The 22,312-nt window shown below is 37.9% G+C and overlaps 1 protein-coding gene across 4 annotated transcripts in view; it reads right to left on the reverse strand.

Moving 5' to 3' along the window:
• LRP1B (LDL receptor related protein 1B) overlaps positions 1-22,312 on the reverse strand; it is a 603,435-nt gene that overhangs the window by 339,167 nt on the left and 241,956 nt on the right. For all 4 annotated transcript variants that reach the window (XM_021398823.1, XM_021398822.1, XM_021398824.1 and 1 more), the window contains exon 3: positions 20,601-20,738. In XM_021398823.1, coding sequence (XP_021254498.1) covers positions 20,601-20,738 — 138 coding nt within the window. The remainder of the gene's footprint in view (positions 1-20,600; positions 20,739-22,312) is intronic.

The raw sequence follows: 22,312 nt of genomic DNA on the forward strand, positions 1-22,312 counted from the left end.
ACTAAAATGCACAGAATTTTCACTGAGGAACACTTGTCAGAAGTGTAACATCTGTTAAAGGTGCGGAATGAACTAAATTTAGTTTCTGTACCTGTTAAATGGCATCTAGGGGAAAAAAAAAAAAGAAACTGAGATGCTAAAATAAAAGATTTCTATGCAGGAATTTTTAAAATTTTTGCTCTGTCAGTTTCTTAACTCTTGTGATATCTATTCATACTAATGAGGATGAAAACACAGTTTAAATGGAGATTTGTTCAAGTGCCTAAGTCTTAGTTCAACAACCAAAGTATATAAACTATTTTTTTAATTTCATCATCTGCATTAAATACATATTTGCTGTCTCTCTTAAGTGAATCTACTGGCTCTCAACAGCTTCCAGTATCACAAATTGATTGTCACAGACAAGAAAAATTCCAGAACATGAAGCAAAGCTGATCAAAACAAAACTCAAAATATATCAAAAACAAAACGGTGTTGGAATATATGGAACAAGGCAAACCTACAGTTTAAAAAAAAAAAAAAAAAAGACAATTTCCGACATAAAGGATTGGATGCGGAACAATAGCAGAAAAAGGCTCCCAAGTGGTGGTGATCAACCAAGGTATCATCAGCCATACCTTTATACACACATATACATAGGACTATCAGTAAAAATAACTTCTGCTTTTAAAATTCGGTGTCAGATTTGAAAACGTAACTCATTTCAAGTGGAGCAGGACACCATTTCTTTCCCCTGGAGATATGAGTGACTCTAGAACATGGGTGCTCACATAGAATCATAGAATGGCCTGGGTTGAAAAGGACCGTAATGATCATCTAGTTTCAACCCCCCCTGCTGTGTGCAGGGTCACCAACCACTAGACCAGGCTGCTCAGAGCCACATCCAGCCTGGAAAGGCCAGAAGAGAACTCACTGACTGTGACAGGGAGACATGTATGTTTATGAGTATGCGTGCTCATTTACCACAATGCTAGCTACCACAAAATCTCTTTTCATTGTGTGTATGAGCAACAACAGAAGAAACACACTCTTACCAGGAACTTGTTTGACATTTGCCCTAATACATCACCCGACCTCACTCAACTCCATTTTAATTACGAGGAAATGCTGTTTGCAAACAGAACATTGGACAGGACCTGCAGGAGAGAAAATATGAGAAGTCTCACATATGACCAGATGTCTGCTTATTATCACGGGCAATTGTAGAAACTGGAGTAGAGAAGATGAAGTCAAAAGGCTTACAAATTGCCTTGAAGTGAATAGAGCAGTTTATAGGAAGAATTGTGTGGTTTTCACAACTTTTTCAAGCTTACAGAATAGGAAGAGAAACTGGTGAGAGCTAATGAGAGCCTACTGGGAATGATCTAAGAAGGAGGAAGGACTCTGAAGATGATTAAATGAGGAGAGATTTATATTAATTATCCTTCAGTGGACTGCAGTCTGGAAGTACTGCAACCTCACCAGGAAGGAGGCCAGAGGACGTGAGGTGGTGTCAGCCACCTACATAAAAGACAGGAGAAAAAGTCAACTTCATAGAAAACAGACACACAAACAAAACACCGTGTTTAGGGATATTAAAGTGGGGAACAGTCCCTAGAAATTAGGAGAACTCATGCAATTTCAGCTCTAGTTTGAACATCTTGCAACAAAAACAATCAAGGAGTGGACAACTTTCCTCTTTTTGGAAATAGAGCCCAGCCTATACATCCCAGTACTAGAACAGTCCTCTCTTCAAGACAACAGGAATACTCCAATAAGTATGCTTGATAGCTCCTTTATCCTCATTCCTGTGGTTTTCTTTCAGCCTGAGTAGCAGATTGCACTCTGTACCACGTAGGAGGAAAACCAGTAGTGAGACACTATTCATTTTCCTTCTAGTTCCAACTTCATATAAACACCGTTAGAATTTGCAGCAGAAAAGAGCCTGCAGTTTGTCCTTAAAGAAAGTACATCTGATATGAGTAAGTGTTGGGGTGAACATAAGAAAAATTGAACATCATTAAAATGGATTCTAATTTAGTGCAGTATGGAATATTAGAGTAGCACATTCCCTCTTGCCTTTGTGCCACAGGGGCCATTCACAAGGTTAACACTCCTGTGGGGGATATTCAGGGACGGCTGCTGACTTCATGGTGCCAGAGCAGACTGCACAATTCTGATGTTGTTTGGGGCAAAGGAGAGCTTTGGTGTGAAGGACTGAACTGCCAATCCCTTTTTGATAGCAGGCAGTCAGGAATATTGACAGAATCAGGATTCTGTTTTTTTAATTGGTTTTCTTGTGGCATGTAAGAGCATCCGGGAGACAGAAATGACTCAAGCATCATAAATGACCTCACTGAATCATCTAAAAAAATCAGCAGGAACAGTAGAAGTAGCTAGTGAATACCTATGGATATTCAGCGCACTTTAGACTCCATGAAATATAGATTTTTTTTCAGTACAACATATCCATGGCAATAGCATGCTGATATTTACAAGAGTACACTTGATTATTTCTGAGAATTGCATTAAAAAATAAGGAACAAAACCCAAGCAAATCCGGCAGCAGATCAGATGGTGGCCGCTTTGGATGCTTTGGCCACTCTGGTACATTTGTTACCCAGCTCAACAGGATGCAAGATCAAGAAAGGCTTCTTCCCCCTTCAGGACAGGGGGGGCAGAACTCTTGCAGGCCGTAGTGTTCTTAGGGAAGCACATGAATTGTAATCACAAATTACAAACCCTTCTTCTGTAGAATGTTATTATTTGTCCAGAAATCAACACCAAACCTTTAGAGCTGGGACAGAGGAGGTGGAGAAAACAGAAGAAGAGATGGAAGCAGTGAAAGTGCAACAATGAATAACAATTTTGTTTAAAAATTGTGCGAAAACAGCCTATTATCATTTATTGTCTTCTTAACACGCACAGTTGGACTTCTCTCATATTTGTGTAGTTTTGCCAGTATCAACTTAATTCCACTGAAACAGTGCATACCTTTGTTGTATACTGCTTCCAATGTGTAATTTATTTTGGCGAGCATAATCCTGTGCATTAGACTGAGTCAGAAAACAAATAAAACCAACAAGATGAAAGTATTTTCTTTTCTATTTGATTTCAATGCACAAGATTCAAATGTGTTTTGGGAAAAAAAAGAAAAGCATGAAGATGATGCAGAAGTTGATGTTGAGAAGCGGGGGAGAGAAAGGAGCAGCGATGAGCACAGGAGCAATGTACTGTCTTCCCCAAATCGAAAAACATGGGCAAGAAACTAGGATTCCTAACTGTTCCTTTGGATGTGCTTCATACCACATTTCTTTGGTGTGGGAGGTTATACTTTTATTCCTTTATTTTCCTTGACAGTGCCGAGCACTGGTATTAAGATTTAAGAAAAATATTCAAGGCCCTGTTGAATAGAGATATTCTTCCGTGCAAAAAGATCATAAAGCAATTGTAAAATACCTAACAGTTGTCCCCAAACTGGAGTGAACTCATGTCTGGGATAGAAGGTGGGGAATTTGTTACAGTGGTTCCAATTCTTCTAAAAATGATAACTCAGGATAAAACACAGCACCTAATGTAAGTAAATCTATACAGATGATAGAATCATAGCACTCACAGACCAAATATTGTCAAAATATCAACAGTTTTTGGCACACCCAGAGCAAGAGGAGCAGATCTAAGCCCACCACTTGGCTATTCCTGAGGCCAGTGGCATGGCCCTTACTCTCCTGTTTCTCCATTTTATTTACCTACCCACTCACTGCACTGCAGTTTCCTCTTCAGCTCACTGTGATTTAGAAACATAGGCATTTGGGTTCCTTTTCTACAACGGAGAGGACTAATGCAAGTTACTTATAGGCTAGAACTGGAATACATAAGATTCTGTTCATGTGAAATTGCCCTCCTTGCCGCACAAAGCACTCTGTAGGCAGCTTTTAGGAAATAAATTGCGTAAAATGGACTGAATCTGACTTGAGCTTTCATTATATGAATAGGTAAACGGTTCCCAGAATAAGTACTTAAGGATCTGCATTGACTCATCAGCATTCATAACTTCTGCCATAACATGAAGAAGATAAAGCACAAACAAGCACTGAAAAGAAGATAAAAGAAGAGCTGTTAAAAGCAAACATTCCTCTTTCATTGTGTTGTTAATTTTCTCCTTAACAGATCACATTCCCAATCCACCCTGAGCATGCAGGAGTCTCAGCGGTGGTGCATTTTGCAGACTTCACAGCAGTAGCACACATAAAGCCCTACCTATATAGGACACAGCTGCTTGAAATTTCCAGGCAGCCGCCAGATTTGTTTTGGTTTGGGAGGATATCCCCTCAATTGATGCACAGATGGAGAAGGCAGTTAACTAGCAACAATAATAATCATCCTCCATGACAGGCTTAGAGCTGAATCCAAACTTAAGGTGAGGAGCTGTGGGAATTTTAAGGCACAGAGACACTGCTCTAATCTGCACTAGTACACAATATAAGAAAGGCACAAACTTGCTGGTTTAGTAGGGCTAAACTGTCTGTGTCAGCCTTTAAGCCCAGAGTTATTTATTAGAACTATTTATTAACATGTCTGGCGCAGAACAGGATACAAACTAAAGAGAAGACTGCTTCATACTGCTATGAACTTTGGGCAGCAGGTGAATTCGGTAATCACAAGAATATGTTATTTTGGAGGTTATTGGAACTGGGAAGGACAGTCATCTCCTCATCGCTCAGGGGATTCCAACTTAAATAATACAAACTCCCCTGGAAGTTAAAGCTTTTGTTTGTTTGTTTTTCTGCACAGTCCCATTGTCCCAAAGGAAAGCTTATCACAAAAATGTTAGACCCATTATCTTATTAATTATCATTATCATAATACCAGTTATGGGTAGAAGATTGACTAGTTTGGTCCAGATTTAGATATAGGTGATATATTATATGAATGCTTAGAAAGTTTAATTTTCATGATGATGAAGCCTTTTGAGATAGACTTTCCAGTACTTAGAGGGAGGTGTCCCTGCCCATAGCAGGGGAGTTGGAACAAGATGATCTTAAAGATCCCTTCCAACCCAAATCATTCTGTGATTCTACTTCTGCCTGGTGTACAACATGAACAATGTGTGACATTTATATCAGTGCACCACATTAAATTCAAACTCTGGGGAAGATCAGAATTCTGGTATGCATCAAATTCTTGTTTTCAAAATGTCACATCAGCCTTTCCAATGTAAAGATAACAAGGACACAAACATGTTACACTCCCCCCATGGATGAATACTTTTTTAGTACTTGGAGTACTCTAAAATAAAAGTAATCTTGTACTTTTTAATGTATAGCACCAAATTAGAATCTTAGAATTCTACAATAGCACCAAATTAGAACAGAAAAGGTGCTCCAGCTATTTGCAAGTTAAACAAACTTTGCTGTAATTACTGAAGCAGTAATATATATGTGTTGTTGATTAGTTTCTAAAAAAATATCAAGATATAATTCCAACAGTCCTCTCGCTACAGTTGATGAGGATTTATGACAACCCATAGAACGTTTTGGAGATGGCTGCTGGCCTGCCCAAGTGGCTCTCCAGGTTGGACTGTTCATGGTGCCTAGTCCTTTGCCAGCACTCATGGCTGCAACAACTGCAGAAAATCAGCTGAACTTTCGTCAGCTTAATTGATTTATGCTTGGTGCAGTTTGATTGAAAAATAAAAGTTTTGGGTTGTTTTTTATTTTAACTAAATGGTTCCAGCAATTGTGTGAGCAAAGGACGAACAAGGTCAAAGGAAAATGAAATCATAATTCAGTGACAAACCACTGAACACAACACATGAATGTACTGGCAAATCAGGCCCAACAATGCAACACTGATCAAACAACAACAAAATGATTAACAGATTTTAGTATTCCTGTCAATGATTAAAATATGTAACTCATGCACTTATCAACTTTTATCATTTTCCCTGCGAGGAACAACAGCCATGAGGTAATTGATGCTTTCTGCAAGTCACCAGTGAAGATTTAATGTGCTCAAGTAAAGCTATCATTGCCTTAAAACCATGCAAAATGACTGCAACCCTTTTTGGCATCTATCAATAAAAAATGGGTTTGTGGTGATTTTAGAAGATGAAAATCACTTTCTTTCCCTCACTGACGTCTCCTTTTTGAAGTTAACTTTATGACTAAAAAGAGAACAGCCACCTTTTGTCACTGTTGAAAGATGAATGGATTAAAAGGAGCACATATCACCATTGCAAATAGGATACAGATCTTCATCAATATAAATCCACAAAGCATTTGATGGTACAGAGAGAAACATATTCTGAAATTTTCATTCTATGAAGAGATTACGGGAACTTAAAAGGCAAATAGCCATTGATTCTTACTGCACAAACTGATAAAGGAAGGAGAAAAAGCAAACATTTAAATCATTCCTTTCAAAACCCTTCCTCAACTTGTGAGTCCCCCTAAATGGTAAACACCGTTAGCAATTTTGTGCAGTCTGTGTCATTTTTTCCTCTCAAACTTACTCTCTTAGTTTGCAAATCAATCAAATCCCATAGAAATTGTGTGAGCTATTTTCTTCACTGGGACCAGCAGGCAACAGTTTCTCTATTCTTGTTAGTATATTTTTAATTAGCAGAGCCTGTTGCAAGTTCTGAATACAGCAAATTGTTGCTGTTTTATTCTGTGGTACCCTACAGCCTCATTGATCCTGCCTCTGCATAATAACCAACTGGTTTTCTCTTACATGCATAACTGTCTTTGAAGAGACTAGTAACAAATTATTAGTAGTACCTAGGAGTTCAAGCCACAGACCCAAGGTCCTCTGTAAAGTCAGAGCTTTGTGCCACAAAAATTCCAGTCTTTGTCACGTCAGAAATGCAGGGAAATAGGAAGGAAAGCATGAATGACAGCAAATACACTGCTCAGCACTATTAGCAAGTGCCTAATTTGCCAAGGACTCTACTTCATATATTCTGAAAATTTTTTGTGTCTTTCCAGAACATCAGTATATCTCTTGATTTTCTTAAAGAATCCAAGTGTCCCACAATTTGAACACAATTTTATTTTTAAAACACATTTTTCACAACAAGTATGAACGAATATTATGAAATTCACTTAATTTCAAAACAGCCTTAAAAGCTTTATCCTGCAGTGTTTTGGATTACGTGTCTTTTTATCCCTGAAAACATCCATCTTTAGGTGATTCTCTGAGGAGCTCAAAGAAATGTTAGTGTTATATTCTAAAAGGAAATTACACTGCACCTGGGGACACACATCTCTTAAAAACAACAGATATGGATTGAGAAAAAAGAATTAGTAAGCTTCTCTACAAAGGCTTGACTATTTATTCCAGGCAATATTAAAGAGCACCCAAGATAAAATCACAGAGACAAGGCAATACTGATCCAAATTCAGGAAATCTTAAGATGTTCTTAAAATGTTTCATTTTTTGAAAGACCTTAATTTCCAGTTGTTATTTTAAATCTTTATCACAATGAGTAAAATCTATTTTTTTTCCCTAGTATTCAGAAGTCTATTTATATTGTTTTACCTTTCCATAAAGACTTCACAATCAAGTTGCAAAGACAAATTCTGGAAGATGAAAACATTTCCTAAACTGTTGTATCTCTTCTGTGCTTCCATGCTTCTGCCTCCCCAAAATGCCCACCATATGAGCCAATACTGATGTCACCAAGAATAAGTTTCCTAAGAACAACTCCCACGAAAGGCAGATAAATTATTCTGGAAGTGCAGAACTCCACAACCATACTCTTTGTCAGTACCCCTAAATGCACAGCTGTGCCTTCATTAGGGAAGAAAGAAACCTGTGAGAAGCACTTTCACAGCTGAAGTTGGAAGCAAAGGCCTGCAGATGTATCCCTTAACAAGAATTGTATTTCATTCATATTACTTTTTACTTTGAAAGATGATTGTAACTCATACTAACATGAGCCAACAGCAATTTCTACTTTCACTTACAGTTTGCAGATGGAAAAAAAGCTTCCTAGATCCCTTGCTGAACATTGCTGAAGTGATGGCAGCTTTATTAAGACCAACAGATTGATTTTCCTTACACAACTAATGTAGGGTAAATTCATTGACTGTGCTACATCTTCTTTATACATATGATGGTGTGGATGTGGAAGTCTGTAGAGCTGGGGTACAAACTAACTCAACTTGCACATGTATTATGTATCATTTACATCCTCGGGTAAGTATTTTATTTATTACATATATCCTTAGTTATACAGCAAGGGCTTCTTCAGATCATAGCAATTCTTAGAAAAGCTGACGCATTTTGCCTGTATTTTGTCCCAGTTGTAGACCTTAGTCTTCAGGATGGAAACATTTCCTGAACTGGAACAATTTTTTTTTTTTTATTGAATGTAATGAGTGGACCTTTTAAAGGTATGCAAATTACAAGACTGCAAATTTCTGAATTTTACAGAAAATGTTTGCTTTTCCTTACATCCTGCAAATTTAACAGTTTCAGCACTGGAATGATACATCTCTTTACATCAGTTTCAAGACAATGTCAAAAAACCTGACCTATACTGGTGGAGTTCAGAATAAAAGACCTGTTTTCAAATAGTAGAAAGACTGATTTTCTGTTGGGATCACATAAGGGCATTTTCTGCCTTTCATCTATCTCTTCTTTGTAAACCTAGATAGGATACATATATAGAAACCACTTACTGTATGAGAGGAATCATCTGTGATCTCCATTTTGCTTTATCTTAACAATAATCCACATAATGTCACTAAGAAGTATGATGATATTTAAAGCATTTTTCCATTAAGCTCAAGAGAGGGAAATTACTGTTTGAAGACGATTCTGTTTTATCCTTTTCTCTAACACTAGACGTTATGACCAACATGAGATTTTCTTTGGATATGTATTTATTTCCCTTTTCTAAAAATCAAAACATACGACTCCCATGTTAAGCAGAGCCGTGTTTTCAGGATGATTCTTATGTAGCATATGACATTCAGATTTAGCAAGAAGTACAAGGACAGGCCCCATGCTGGGTCCACTTAAATTCGTAATTATCTGATTATTATTTAACATAAAATGTTTGTGTCAATTCCTGGCAGAATAGTTACACTTCACAAAAGTATTTCTAATTACAATGTCCTTAAATGCAAGTACTCAGGATGTCAGAACAGTTTTGTTTTTATGTAGCTTCATAACCATTTGCAGCACAGACCTTATTCCCATCCTGTTTTATTCTCCCGATGCTGCTGCATGCTATTACTTTGGGAATTTAAAGCTACATTCATGACTTTCCTGTAGAAATCAACTCTTGTACCTAAAAATTACTGGTGCATAAATATTTCATGCTGCTCTTGTATCACATCGTTGTCTTTCAATGAAGTAAAGAAGCTCAAATATGCCAGAAGACAACTAAGTGTTTTGATAGTACAGAATTGTGAGCTATTCTCCTTCTAATCTGCAACTCTACAGCACTTCCTACGGTAATGCCTTGATCCCAGATGGAACTGTTCTGTCATAAATATTTAAAAGAGAACATAAAATGTGACTGCAGATTGTTTTAACTTTGGAAATCTAGTTGAGCAAATAAATCAAGATCTGAATGCTCATTAAATGATGATATGTTTGTTTTTAATAAATTATTAGAGTCAATAACAAAGAATGCAACTAAGAAGTGGTGATGAAAATGATGACACAGCCAGTCAGGGGCACAAGCTGTTATCCTGCAAGCACATTATTTATCCAGTAGGTTTTTGGGATGGTTCCTGAAATCATCTTAAAATAATACTGAGGCAGCTTGCCACGGAGGCACCTCATCACCATGTTTAAAATTAATGCACCAGTTGAGATTATTCCTTCAACTACAGGAGCTTTATTTTAAAAGCCAGGGAAAAACCGCAAGGAACAGTTTCAAATTAGACAGAGTCTGAGAACAGGGAGTACAGCAACCAAAAGCTCCTGTCCTTTAGTAGAGGACACTTCCCCTCTTACATATTCCCTCTGACACAAGTACAGAGGTCACAGTTCCAGGCTCCCTAACCCAAAAAGGTCCTTCAGGGGTCCACAGGGACTTCTATCACCATTATATTTACTCTGTAGGCGTACATAACTGATACAAAGAACCACCTTTCCTACGCATAGCTGGATTCTCTTCTGCTGAATTTAAGGAGATGCACTTCATTAAAAAAGGGAGAAAAAGTCAGCTAAACTAGTGGCAGGTCCTTCATCTGACGCATAATTTTGAAAGAAGCTATCAAATATGCAAGACCATTAGAAAATAAAAAGTACCATAGACAGCAACAAATTGTGCTGAATTGCCTGCTGGTAATCAGAAAGTGCATTTGTTTAAAAGGCTTTATGTACTTCTTAATGAGCGAGGATTCTGACCTTCAGTAGCATGGTGAGGAGATGTGTTTGGGGCTTAAATCACTATAAATGAGTCTTTCATTTTAAGACACAGACATTTTCTCTCTGGCTAATCTGGCTCTGGGAACGTGACATCAGCTCTCATGGAAGATCACATGAGCTTGGAAACCAAGCTGCATCCCAAAGGGTCAGAAAAATGTCACTGTGCATCTGATAAACCCATTTTTGTAATCAGAGCCTACTGTGCTGCAAACTCCTCCTCTTTTACAATCTTATTGGCCTTCACTTCCTTCAGGAATAATTGAAAGCTGACAACGGTCCATTGTTCCACTGATCCATCCCATATATAAGATAACTTATCTACCAAGTGGCATTTTTAATTTGTTGCTCCATGTTAGTGGAGCTTAAGAATGACTGGATAGAAAAGAAATTAATTTAGAAAGATGTTAAATGTAGTCTCAGGAAGTTTCATGTCATAGAATACCTTTCTACAGCATGATTTCCTGGAGTTAAAAAGTTCAGAGAGCAGCCAATACAATCGTAACATCCTCACTCAACAGTTCAGATACATGCCAGAAGACATTACTGTTCTGCACAGAGTGGGAAAAGGTCACATCCTGCACTTCACATCCAGCTCACCCTTCTCTGCATCTAGCATTTTCCCAGTTGCTTGAAAAATAATCATCCTTTTGTATATATTAATGCTTAAACAACAATTCAGTACAAGCATTTCAAAAAGTTAAGCACAAGCTATTTTTTTGGTTTGGATAGGCCCAATCCAGTGGCCTGTAATCAAAGGGATACTGCCATCAACTGAAGTCAGCTTCAGATCGGATCCTGACTAAAATATTTTCCTTGTTGAGCACTGTTTAATTTTTTTAACAAGTGCTTTAATAATTGAAGAAGAAGTTAAAGAACTTCAGAACCTTGGGAGCACATTACTTGCACAGAGAATGATAGAGAAGACCTATATTTTCTTTGCATCGTGTGTTTGGTTAAAAAAGATATTGATCGGAATCTGTCTTTTCTGCAATACACCAACAGCATAGATTATATGGGATTAAAATGCAGCCAGTTCCTATTCTTTTATGAAGTGAGTACTACTGAAGCCTGTACAAGTACCATTTAATATCATCTGTGATTTTAAGAGCTTCAGTTCCAAGTGAATATTGTCTTTCTCCAAATTCCAAGGAATAGAGTTTTGCAGCACATAATACAGAAGTATGCAGTTTTCTCAGTTTGAAATCTGTAAGAACATGATGAGAAATCACAAATTTCAACCACAGGTCTGCTTTACTAGCCCTCATGTATAACAATGCACCAAACCTCGTATTTACGGATCTCTGTATTTTCCTAGTTTTCATTTTTTTTTAATTGCTTCCAGCGATTCTTCTTACTTGCCAATTACTGCCTGTATTATCCCATGACATCACTTTTCTTTTTCATATCTCCCTACATTTTTAACTTCTTCTACTGCATCTCCCAATATGTTAACTTGTATTTTTCACGTGTAACTCAAAATATAGACCGTAATGCTGTGAGTTAAAGATTATTATGTCATTATCAAGTTATGCTTTCTTGACTTATAATTTTGTGAACAAAAGATGACCGAAACCTTCCAGAGAAGATATACTGAATTCTGGAAACCGGTTCTTGTATGCTTATGCATGTTCTTGCTTCTGAGTGGAAGACCAAGAGTTATTTCTCTAAGTGTTAAAGCAAAATTTTTCACAACACTGAATATTATCAATCTCACTTAAGATTGCTGGTGTCATCTTGACTTGTTTATCATAGTCTAAGGAACGATGGTAACTTCTAATTTTTAAACTGTATTACAAGACTAGAAAATGACTTAGACTTTCTGATTATACAGTTTCCTGAATATAAAATTGCAAAATGCAAGGAGTGGGATGTGGTAAGAAATTGAAATCCTTGTCTAGAAGAAAAATGAATGAGTTCTTTTTCTTTTTTTTTCACCTATAAATTGTATTGTGTAAAAAAGGCAGAATAGCCTAAAGAAATCTTCCTGATGTATTGGCTTCTGAACGCTTTAAGGGAATGATTAAAAACTAGGCAAAGGAAGCCTACCTTCATCAAGTTTTCTGATTTTGTAAATAACTGACCTGAAAAGATTCAAGCCTGGCAATCATGTTCTCCTTGATATAACAGACTACAGATTGCATATCAGGAAGCCTCTGTAAAAACTAGACAATGCTTTCCAGCTACTGAAAAGCAGGAAAGGAAGGGTAAGAACTGTTTGAATGAAACCCTTACTTGTTTCAATTTGTTTCTTTTCTATTCTCAAGAGTAGGGAGACAGGGGACCCTAGAGAAACATGTTCTTATCCTTGCACCATTTAGAGGCACTTGAACTCCTTTTTCCAGGAGTGCCCTAAATCCACTGCCCTGAGATGTCCTTTTCATTCATTCATTCTCCAGAGGCATGCAAATATGCAGTGCGACAGGCAGAATGTCAGCAGGGAAGGAGACCAGCCTTCCCCAGAGAGCTCCAGAGTGCTTCAACACTGAGCAGAGGCTGAAGATTGCTGTCTGATTCAGCGCGTCTCCTCAAAATGATGCCTCCAAGTTCTCCAATATACATTGTATAGACATGGCAAGGAAAGTGGATGCCACACAGGGGCATACACGTATGCCAAGTGGAAGTACATTTACCCCAACACTCAGAATTTAACCATTTTGGTTAATAATGTACAAATAATAGTTGAGACAGAACTAACTGAAAAACCAGACCAACTCTTTGCCATGGGAAATATAATGAACACAACTGGAGCTCCAAGTATTTGTTACAATAAATGTTTAACTGTTTATGTCAGAGAGGAGCACCATGAGGAGGAGCTGTATCCCCCATGCAGAACATCTTGTAGTTTGCTCGTTTGTTTATTCACCTTGGGAAGATAAGGAGCTGGGAAGTCAAATCCCCTCAGGCAGGGAGGGAAAGAACTTGAAACCGAGGCTCATAATTTAGCTTGGCTGAGGGCTCCTGGGGCAGAAAACTGACAACTACACTTCTGACAAATTACGTGATGCTAGCCCTGGAATTTGCTCTTTTCTTTCTTCTTTTCCATTTTCCATTTGATACCATTTTGTAAATTTAGGTCGGCTTTATGAATAAACTTAGGGAGACTGAAGCCATGTTTTTCATCAAATGTACCTTAAACTTCATTTTCATTCTCACTTCAAAAATCAGGTTACTCACTCACTTTACAATTCTGTTGATGCAAGCAAGGAATACGCAAATAATGTCACTAGAATAAGGATCCATGGAAATTTAATAGTGATGACTTACTTGATGGATGGGTACTTACAATCCAGTTTTCCTCATCAGATATAATTTTATGATTAATGTAAGAAATATTAATTGAATTCTTACTATGTAGGCATAAATTTAAAAGATCTTGTATACTCAAAAAGATACATACTGGAAAAAAAAAAAAAAAAAACTCAAGCAGAAACTGGAAAAAGTATAAGTAAGATTTCAGTAAGTCTAAACTCTACCTTCCTTTCTCCCCAGCAAGCAGATGAGAAATCTTTTGCCATCATTCTCCCAGTGCCTCAAGGTTATTACAGCTCTGTAAGCACTTGGGGTCAGGCCCCAGTTTCTCCTCACTGGAAAGCTGTCTCCACGTCTGTGTTTTGAAGATGAATTGAAGATATACTCAGTGATGTGAAATAATGGAAGCCAAGTAGCAACTCTAATTGAGCTGATGAGTTTATGAATTTCAGGGCTTTTTGCCCCGGAATTCCTAATATAGAGATTATGCCTAGAGTATTTATCTCCATAAAAGTACTTTGCAATTAATTTTTATGTATAATTTTACACGCACACACATATATATACACGTTATGTGAGATAACTCCTTAAAGAATGTTACTAGCTGTAACAGGAAAATTTATCAGGTAATAATACACGCTACTAAAGAGAAAGATAATTAAAATTCTTGAAACTGAACACTGAAAATTGGATGCTTATTGCAAGAGTTTGAATGTCAGTTTTCTTTTTTTGATAGAGGGCATCCTCAAAACAGTAACAGCAGGCAACAGCATTTAACCTAAATCCCATGGAAGTAGCACAAAGCTTTCTCAGATCACTCCATCGCACGCCCTTGCTGCACTGACTGGAACCGTTTTCATCAAGATTGTGTAAGCCAGCTCTCCACCATGCCAGCTAACTGGTTCACTTAACTACCACGATTTAGTTTGTAATATAAGACATTGACGTGTCCATTAAACTTTCTGCATTTTACTTAGCAACAGAATCATAGAAAAACTAAAATACTGGAGTTATAATCTTTAATCCCATCACATAAAGAATTTTAGAAAGAACTCCATGGTTCAAGAGTGCATTTCCCACTGTAAAAATGGTTTCCATAACCTTAAAGAAAGCATATGTATTTAAAAACACTTTGCTTATCAGGAAAACTAGCCAGCAGTTCTACTGAGGAAGGCCATAACTGACCAACCTTTGATTTTGCCAGTAAGTAACATTATCCAACTTTTTGTCTCAAGAAAATAAATAGTGCAACTTGAAATGGAAATACTGATTGGGAGCAGACAAAACACGTGTTACTCTTTCAATGGACAGAATCACAAAACTCTCCACAACCTGTGTCCTACGCTCTTTAACGATCCAGTATCGCATATTATTATCATCACATATGGTGAAATTTTTAAATTCTACACATCATGTACTATACAGACGATACTGATGTCTTAACAACGGTGTTCGTTTGTGTACTGTGGCCTGAGATGTCTCTTTAGCAACAGCCCATAAAAGGTGGGATGAAATCACATCACTCAAATTCTTTCCTCTGCTCTCTCCCCCTGCCAGCCACCTTTAATTTGCTTCGCTGCAATAGGATTTTGTGATAGAAAGTTATTAAATCACCAAGCCCATGACTTCTTTCTCTTGACAGCAGAACAGACTAAATGACCTTGGATAATTTCAATGAGCCACATCATACTGCATTAAGGTAAAAAGATGAGAAAGAGAATAACGTACAAGGACCTGGATAGCTGGATGGTAAAATGAGAAGGAGACAAAATAAACCCCAACAAAGCAAGATAAGCTTTTGCCCAGACAAATGCAGTTATTTACTACCAGCTCTGATCCGAAGCAAGACTACCTATGATCATCTTATTTTAGTGCCTATGCTTTTTTCTCTTTTCTGTCTTATAACCAGAAGTGAAAACCTTGATACAAAATGCAGAGTGGTTGCAGAGGGAATAATTTTGAGTGTTACCTGATGGTTTCAGCAGCCCTGCCGGTACATCAGGAGCAGTGTGAGATTTCCTGGGGGTTCAAGGTTTCAGTAACCTGATGTGACACTTTGTACATCACAGTCTTAGAGGATGATGACTGATTTCAAGCTTGTCAGAATAAACCAAATGAGTTTACAGAGATTTCTTTTGCAGGTGTGCATAGGAAAAGTCTCAGGAGAAAACGCTGGGAACGTTTACAATTCTGGACTAATTTAGATTTTCTTTGTTCCTCTGAAACGCTACTTCATGAGAAAGGAAAAGCAGGGCAGAAAAAAAAAAAGGTAGCTTTGGATCTGAATGTATCTCCACAGCATTATAACATTTAGTTTTGTAATTTCTCATTCTTGAAAGATCTGAAGATGTCATAGAATTCTGAAATGTGTGTTTTTGCCTCTGGTAAACGCTACTTAGAATTTCCCAGTGTTCCAGCTGTAGAAGTGAGTGAATACACGATTCAATAGAAGCAGCATTAATCTTCGTCTTATAACAATTGATTCAAAAAGCCTAACCTGAAAATTAATACCCTGATTATAGGCTGCTGCAAACATAACAATTATTTGGCTAAATCCTTTGTATGTGTGTTTTGCAGGGTTTTTTTAATGCTAAATTATCCAGAGTTAATCTTTGTATATTTTATAGATTAGAGAATATAGCTCAGATCCCAATTAACAAAGATGCAAATAATCCAAATAGGATTCTATCAGATCTCACTGAAGTTCAGTTACACTTCTAGCTTTAATTTAAAAAGTACATCAAGTGACCACTGTGATCTGTCCTACATTTTCTTATTTGTAATTAGCCTATAAAAACATGTTGGGTTACACCTAGTTAATATATCAATTGTTTTTCCCAAATTATTTTCATAAGACATTATTCCAAAGGTAATGCAGATTGTCCTGTCTGCCCAGGCTCGTCCTGTCATCAGGGTTAAGTAGGCAGGCAGGGAAACATGCAGGCAATTCCTTGATGGTGACTCTCAAAATAGCAAGGGCTTTAATGGATGCCACAGTCCTGCTATTACTATTAATTTCAATAGGCAATTGAACACTCAGTATTACAGATGGGAAAAGATACAGTCACACGTTTCATGCAGCTCTGACTTGTGAGAGGACATGCTGTGACCCAGAGCCAGAATGAGCAATGCGTGCTCATTGTGGGCTCCCCAAGCCCCAGGCCAGCATCCTTGGCACTTTACATATGGGGTACTGGCCACACACTACTGAGAGCTGACCAGTAGCAGCAATTGGAATGGAAGTGTCCTCAAAAACCTGATCACTCCATGGCATTTCAGGGATTAGTGCAAGAGCAAACCTCCAGATTGTCCCTCCAACGTTCCTCTTTCCCTTCTCTCCCCAAAGCATTGCCTTGTCTGTCCTCAAACCAAAAAGCACAGTGCATAACCCACATCATAGCTTTGACAGAAGACTATTTAATGAGGTCCCCATGTACTTTGCTGTTAATGCATCCACTGGAGAACTGTACACGTAGGCTGCTAAAGCTGTTATATTGTCTTGTCAGCTGCAAGGGATAAACTTGCTGCAGTATTCCCACAACAGTGCCCATCACCATGTAATGGACGCTGCAGTGTGATGCAAAACATACTTCACCTTTAATGTCAGAGCATCACTGTGTAATTGCACTGGGCTCTTACCTGGGCCCCTGTTATTTCTGTCAGTTTTTTTCCTAGGTAATTGCTCCAAAAGTGTTTCATTTTATGATAGATTGGCATAAAGCCAAAGATTTTCAGACCATTTGTGCTAGCATTTTTTTCAGTAATCTTTTAGTATTTGCTGGCTGAAATGTCCATAATTTTAGCATAATAATTCCTTCGCTATTAATAATAGCTTATTTCTTAAGCTAGTTAAGTGAAAAAGGGCATTTCTAAATTCTGCAGAACTCCTTGTTTTCTACAGCTCTAAATCAGAGAAAAAACTAATTTTGGCATATCATCTTCAATTTTTTGCCATTATATAAAAAGTGCAGATTTATAGAACTGCACAGATCACCTCTGCAGCCCTATTAAAACCCCTTTCTAAGATTCATAGGAATGTGACCGTAATTCTCTAGAAATTATCTTAAGGATATATCTAAATCCTTTACCAAGTCAAGGCCAAGTTACTCTGTCTTTCTATCCTTGATGGGTATTTGTGTAAGCTGCTCCTAAAGCCTTCAGAAAGGAACGAGGTATTTTCACCTTCAGAAAGCCACAGAACCAGAGTCTGGAACAAGCTGAAGGCACGTGATGCCTGAGGTAGCTGACCACAGCTGGTCCCAGTCCCATACTGGCAATTCCCTAGGCAAGCTCATGAGCATGGTGTGCTGGGATGAAGGGTGGGAAGAAAACATGCTGAGCTCAAATAGTTCAGCTTGCGGTAATTTGGCGGCTCCCCTGTGGCACAAGAATTCTCAGCGTGTTGCTTGGCTGAGCTTTAAAAGTGGCTGAAAATGCAACACAAATAGAGATCTGGCTCTCGGAAGAAACATGAAGAACTGCGCTGAAGTAAAAAGCTTCACTGACAAGAACAGCTTTGAACCAGTCCTCTGCCAGAACTACTCAAGCCTGGGTCCAGTTTTGGCATCAGTAACTTTTACCTGAGCCTTGTCAAGCCTCCAAACAGCCAGTGCACTCATCTCCCTGACCTGGCAAGACTGCACCAAGTTGAGTCTAAGAACGCTGACCAGCCCCAACCTACACTTCAAACACGGGGCAAATATACACTTTGAGCACTTGTTTATGCTTCCAGCATTTCTGAAGAATCCTTCAATTAGTCAAAAAATAGCTAGGAAACCCAAATGACCAGATACAGATGTTCTCCCACTAGCACAAGCTGTGAGTTTCAGTTTCAGTGAACTAAGGACCCCTTCTCCTCTGAAGGACATTGGAACACATAACGTGAAACAGCTATACATAATAAAACATTTTTTATTTCATACTGCTACAACCCCTCCTGAATTTATGCATTACATTCGCCAGCAAAAAATGCATATGTGCCTGAAATAAAAGATGATGAGAAAGGAATGTCATTGTATTTACTACTATTTCCTTGAAATTTCACATACATTACCATCTCACACTGCAAATACGATCATATTTTTACTTCCCAGGGAAAGGTGCAGGCCTGAATATCTCTCAACGATCATAATATAATGAATGAACAGAAGAATGTCAAATTTAGAGAAAGAAATTAAAATAGTTCCAGTTACAGAATGCTTATGCTCCAATAGTTCTTAAGCATTATTAGAAGCATTCACCCTCGTGGAACTGTGACCTGCATGCTGCAATGTCTTTGCGATATTCACATGCCCTATACCTTGAATCAGGAGTCATTACACAGAATGACCAGAATCTCTAGTAAAACATTTCAACAAAGGACAGTGACCAAGTGAGCTCTTTGCAATTCAGTGTTTAAAACTGCCATTTCCACCTTGATCGATCAAAAATATCAGATGAATAATCTTAATTAAAGAGGAACATAACTTGAATGCTATTTTTGCTACTAATACCAGGAAAAAATAACTACTCAGCTAGGTTTCTGGGACAACTTCACAGATGTTGGCCACACAGATGATCTAAACATATCAATTATATATTCAGCACTTAAAATATACAGCAACAGAATGACTCAACAATTCTCCATTCATAGGCAATACCGTTATTGCATTCAAATTTCTGATATACAGGAACATATCACAACGACATACTAGTGGCAGATGTTAGAAAACTGCATGACCATAATATCACAGTTTCGTTTTCTGTATTCTTTGGCTTATTGATAGAAATGTGTCCACTAATATTTTTAAGAACCGTCTCTAATAAGCAGGTCAAAATACATAATTGCTGCAAAATATGAATGAGTTGTTAACCACCTATGACATTAGGTGTTCCTTAATAAAAAATATCTATAAAAGAACTTCATATGCGTGTTCTGTGATCAAATGTTTACATTTCATATGTTTTACTAAATGTTACCATAATTTATCAGAGTAGACGTTAATTTTCCCAGTGGGAATTTTTCATATTCATATATGGTAATAAAGAAAGGAGTGGGAATCAATCTGAACATCACAAGGCTGGTTGGAGCACTAATTAAAAGGGCATGAATGAAGACTGGTACATGAATGTGGCCATTCCGAAGTACTGGCCACAGAAGGCTACATATGGAACAAACCAACAAACAACAAAAAACATTTAATTTAGACTAGCATAGGATTTTAGTCTATTTCTTTTTCTGATTCCTTTATTCTCCTAATTTAAAGAGTTACAGTATACTATATATATAAATGGTATTACTCAGCATGGGCAGTTTTTAATCCTTCGTCACAATCCAGAGCAATTTATAGAAATCTATGAATCATTGAGACCATGAATACTCTTCTCCAAAAAAAAAGCCCACATCTGCAACATCAGAAAGCCTCAGTAAGGGTCAAGTATTGCTGTGGCTAGTTTGACTTCCTTTTGGATACTGGGACCAGTGCTAAAATCAATATGCTGACACTAATGTAGATTTTCTGTAATGCTTGTTGAGCAAGCACTACAAAAGTAGAGTCTTCAAGAAAAGAAATGATTCCCATCACTGTGAATAAGAATTGTCATACATTGCAAGACAACCTGTATCCTCACCCAGCTATATAAAAATTACTATTTGTAGTTTTGTAAAGTCAGCAGTATTACACTGATTAATTCCAGATGGCACTTTTCATTCCTTATTAAATTTTTTTGGCTTATTTTGGCTATGGGCTTGGATTTTATTATGACACTTCTGGAAATCTGTCCAAATGGACTTTTAAATTCTAATTTAACTTTCTGAACTATAGCATACTTCTATTACCTCTTACTGAATATTTTAACACTAGATTCTAGCAGAAGGCCCAGAACCTGTTCCTGAACTTCTGTTTTTGAACATGAGTCAAGCTAATGATCATCAACAATTATTGCCTAGCTGATTGAAATTTGGTCAAGTTAAAGCATTTTTTGCTCAGCAAATTACTCACCCCGACAATGCACTCCTTCGTCGTACCCATCAGAACAGTCATAAACACCATTGCAGAGCTGGGACAAATGAATGCATTTGTTTGTACCAATGCAGGTCAAATAATTCAGAGGGCATTTGAAATCTGTTTCTTCAGGACCTAAAAATAGACACAACATTTATTACAGAGACTTTTGTATCTACAACAATGCAAAAAAAAAATTCTCTATTGCATTCTATTTCCATTTGGGAGCTAAGGGCAACGCTCCATGCATTAATCCACTTTGGAGCTTGTTAGTGCATCATCCCTGCTGTAGTTTGGAAAATTAAAACCATCAAGTAAAGATTAGTGCAATTAAAAGGAAATCAGTGGGTCAGAGAGGATTACTTCCCAAAATACAGGTGATAAAATATTGTTTTTTTTCATATTAAATTTCACAGATGCTAAAATAAAACTTTGCAAACATTAGAAAGCGTGATAGTTGTGCAATTGCCTTGTGAATAATCACGTAGGATTTCTATGCTCATAACAAGAATAGCATAGTATTAATATTGGCTGCTTTGCTATACAGGTAATCTTAGCTCTCTATGAAACTACATATAAATCACAGGATCACAAGGATTGCAGGGGTTGGAAGGGACCTGGAGATCAGCTAGTCCAACCCTTCTGCTAAAGCTTGTTCCCAAGAGATAAAGCAGGTTCCCTAGAGAATGCTCCATATTTATGGCAATATTAGATCAGAGAAACTGCCCCTCCATTCCAGAAAGGTGCTTGGAACCATGCAGCACAGGGAGGCAGAGAGAGAACAGGGATGCTGTGGTAGCTCCCTTGGGGACACCAGCTCCTTAACTCCGAACAGCTAAGTACAGGGATTTTTGAGGCTCTTCTGTTTATCTCTTTGTGATGGTTCTGACTGATGATTAAAAAAAATAGAATAAAATAAAAAATAATAATAATAAAAAAACAGCCCACAGTGTAATTTCTCATGAGAAGGACTTTGGGACTTCTCACACACAACAGAGAACATTTAGAGGTCTGAAGGGTGTAGCTCATTTAGAGGATGACTCATAACTTATGTGCGGTACACGATTAGCTACACAGAGACTGGAGGTGTGGAAATTGCCAGGAAGCAACTTGAACCTCCTTGACTGCTCACATTGGAGCCTTGGGTCTGAGCTAAGCTGACAGCTTGTACCGGTCCTCCAGGGAAATATAACCGAGGATGCACTGCGCTCAAGTGCAAGTTGCTTTCACCTTCTGCAAGGCACCAGCTCCGAGATGAAGGGCAGAAGGAACAGACAGAAACAGAGAGCTGCTTCCTCACTGGGACAAGCTCAGTGCGGGCAAATCGTGCCTCTTGGAGGCAGCAGGACCAAGCAAAGGAGAACTCCAGAGGGGATTTAGGATTTTTAAACACATTTAGATGGTTCTTAGCACGGCCTACTAAATAAAAATGCTAACTTGAAAAGCATGTTCCAATGCAAAGACATGAAGTAAAAATTTCCACTCCTGTCTTGTCCATCAGTAGGCTGCCAACCCTTCAGAACAGGCACACGAAAGACCAGAGTTCAGAGGAGAGACACCGATCACGTCCCCGATACCCATATCACTGATTAACAGAGAAGTTGGGCACTGTTTCTAGGGATAAAAAAGAGGTAATGCATACAGGGATGAATGTACGGTGTCTTGAGAGCATCGTTCTTATTATGACCATGTTCTACAGTTTTTCAGAA

Source organism: Numida meleagris, chromosome 5, assembly GCF_002078875.1.
Source record: "Numida meleagris isolate 19003 breed g44 Domestic line chromosome 5, NumMel1.0, whole genome shotgun sequence".
NCBI classification, from domain to species: Eukaryota; Metazoa; Chordata; class Aves; order Galliformes; family Numididae; genus Numida; species Numida meleagris.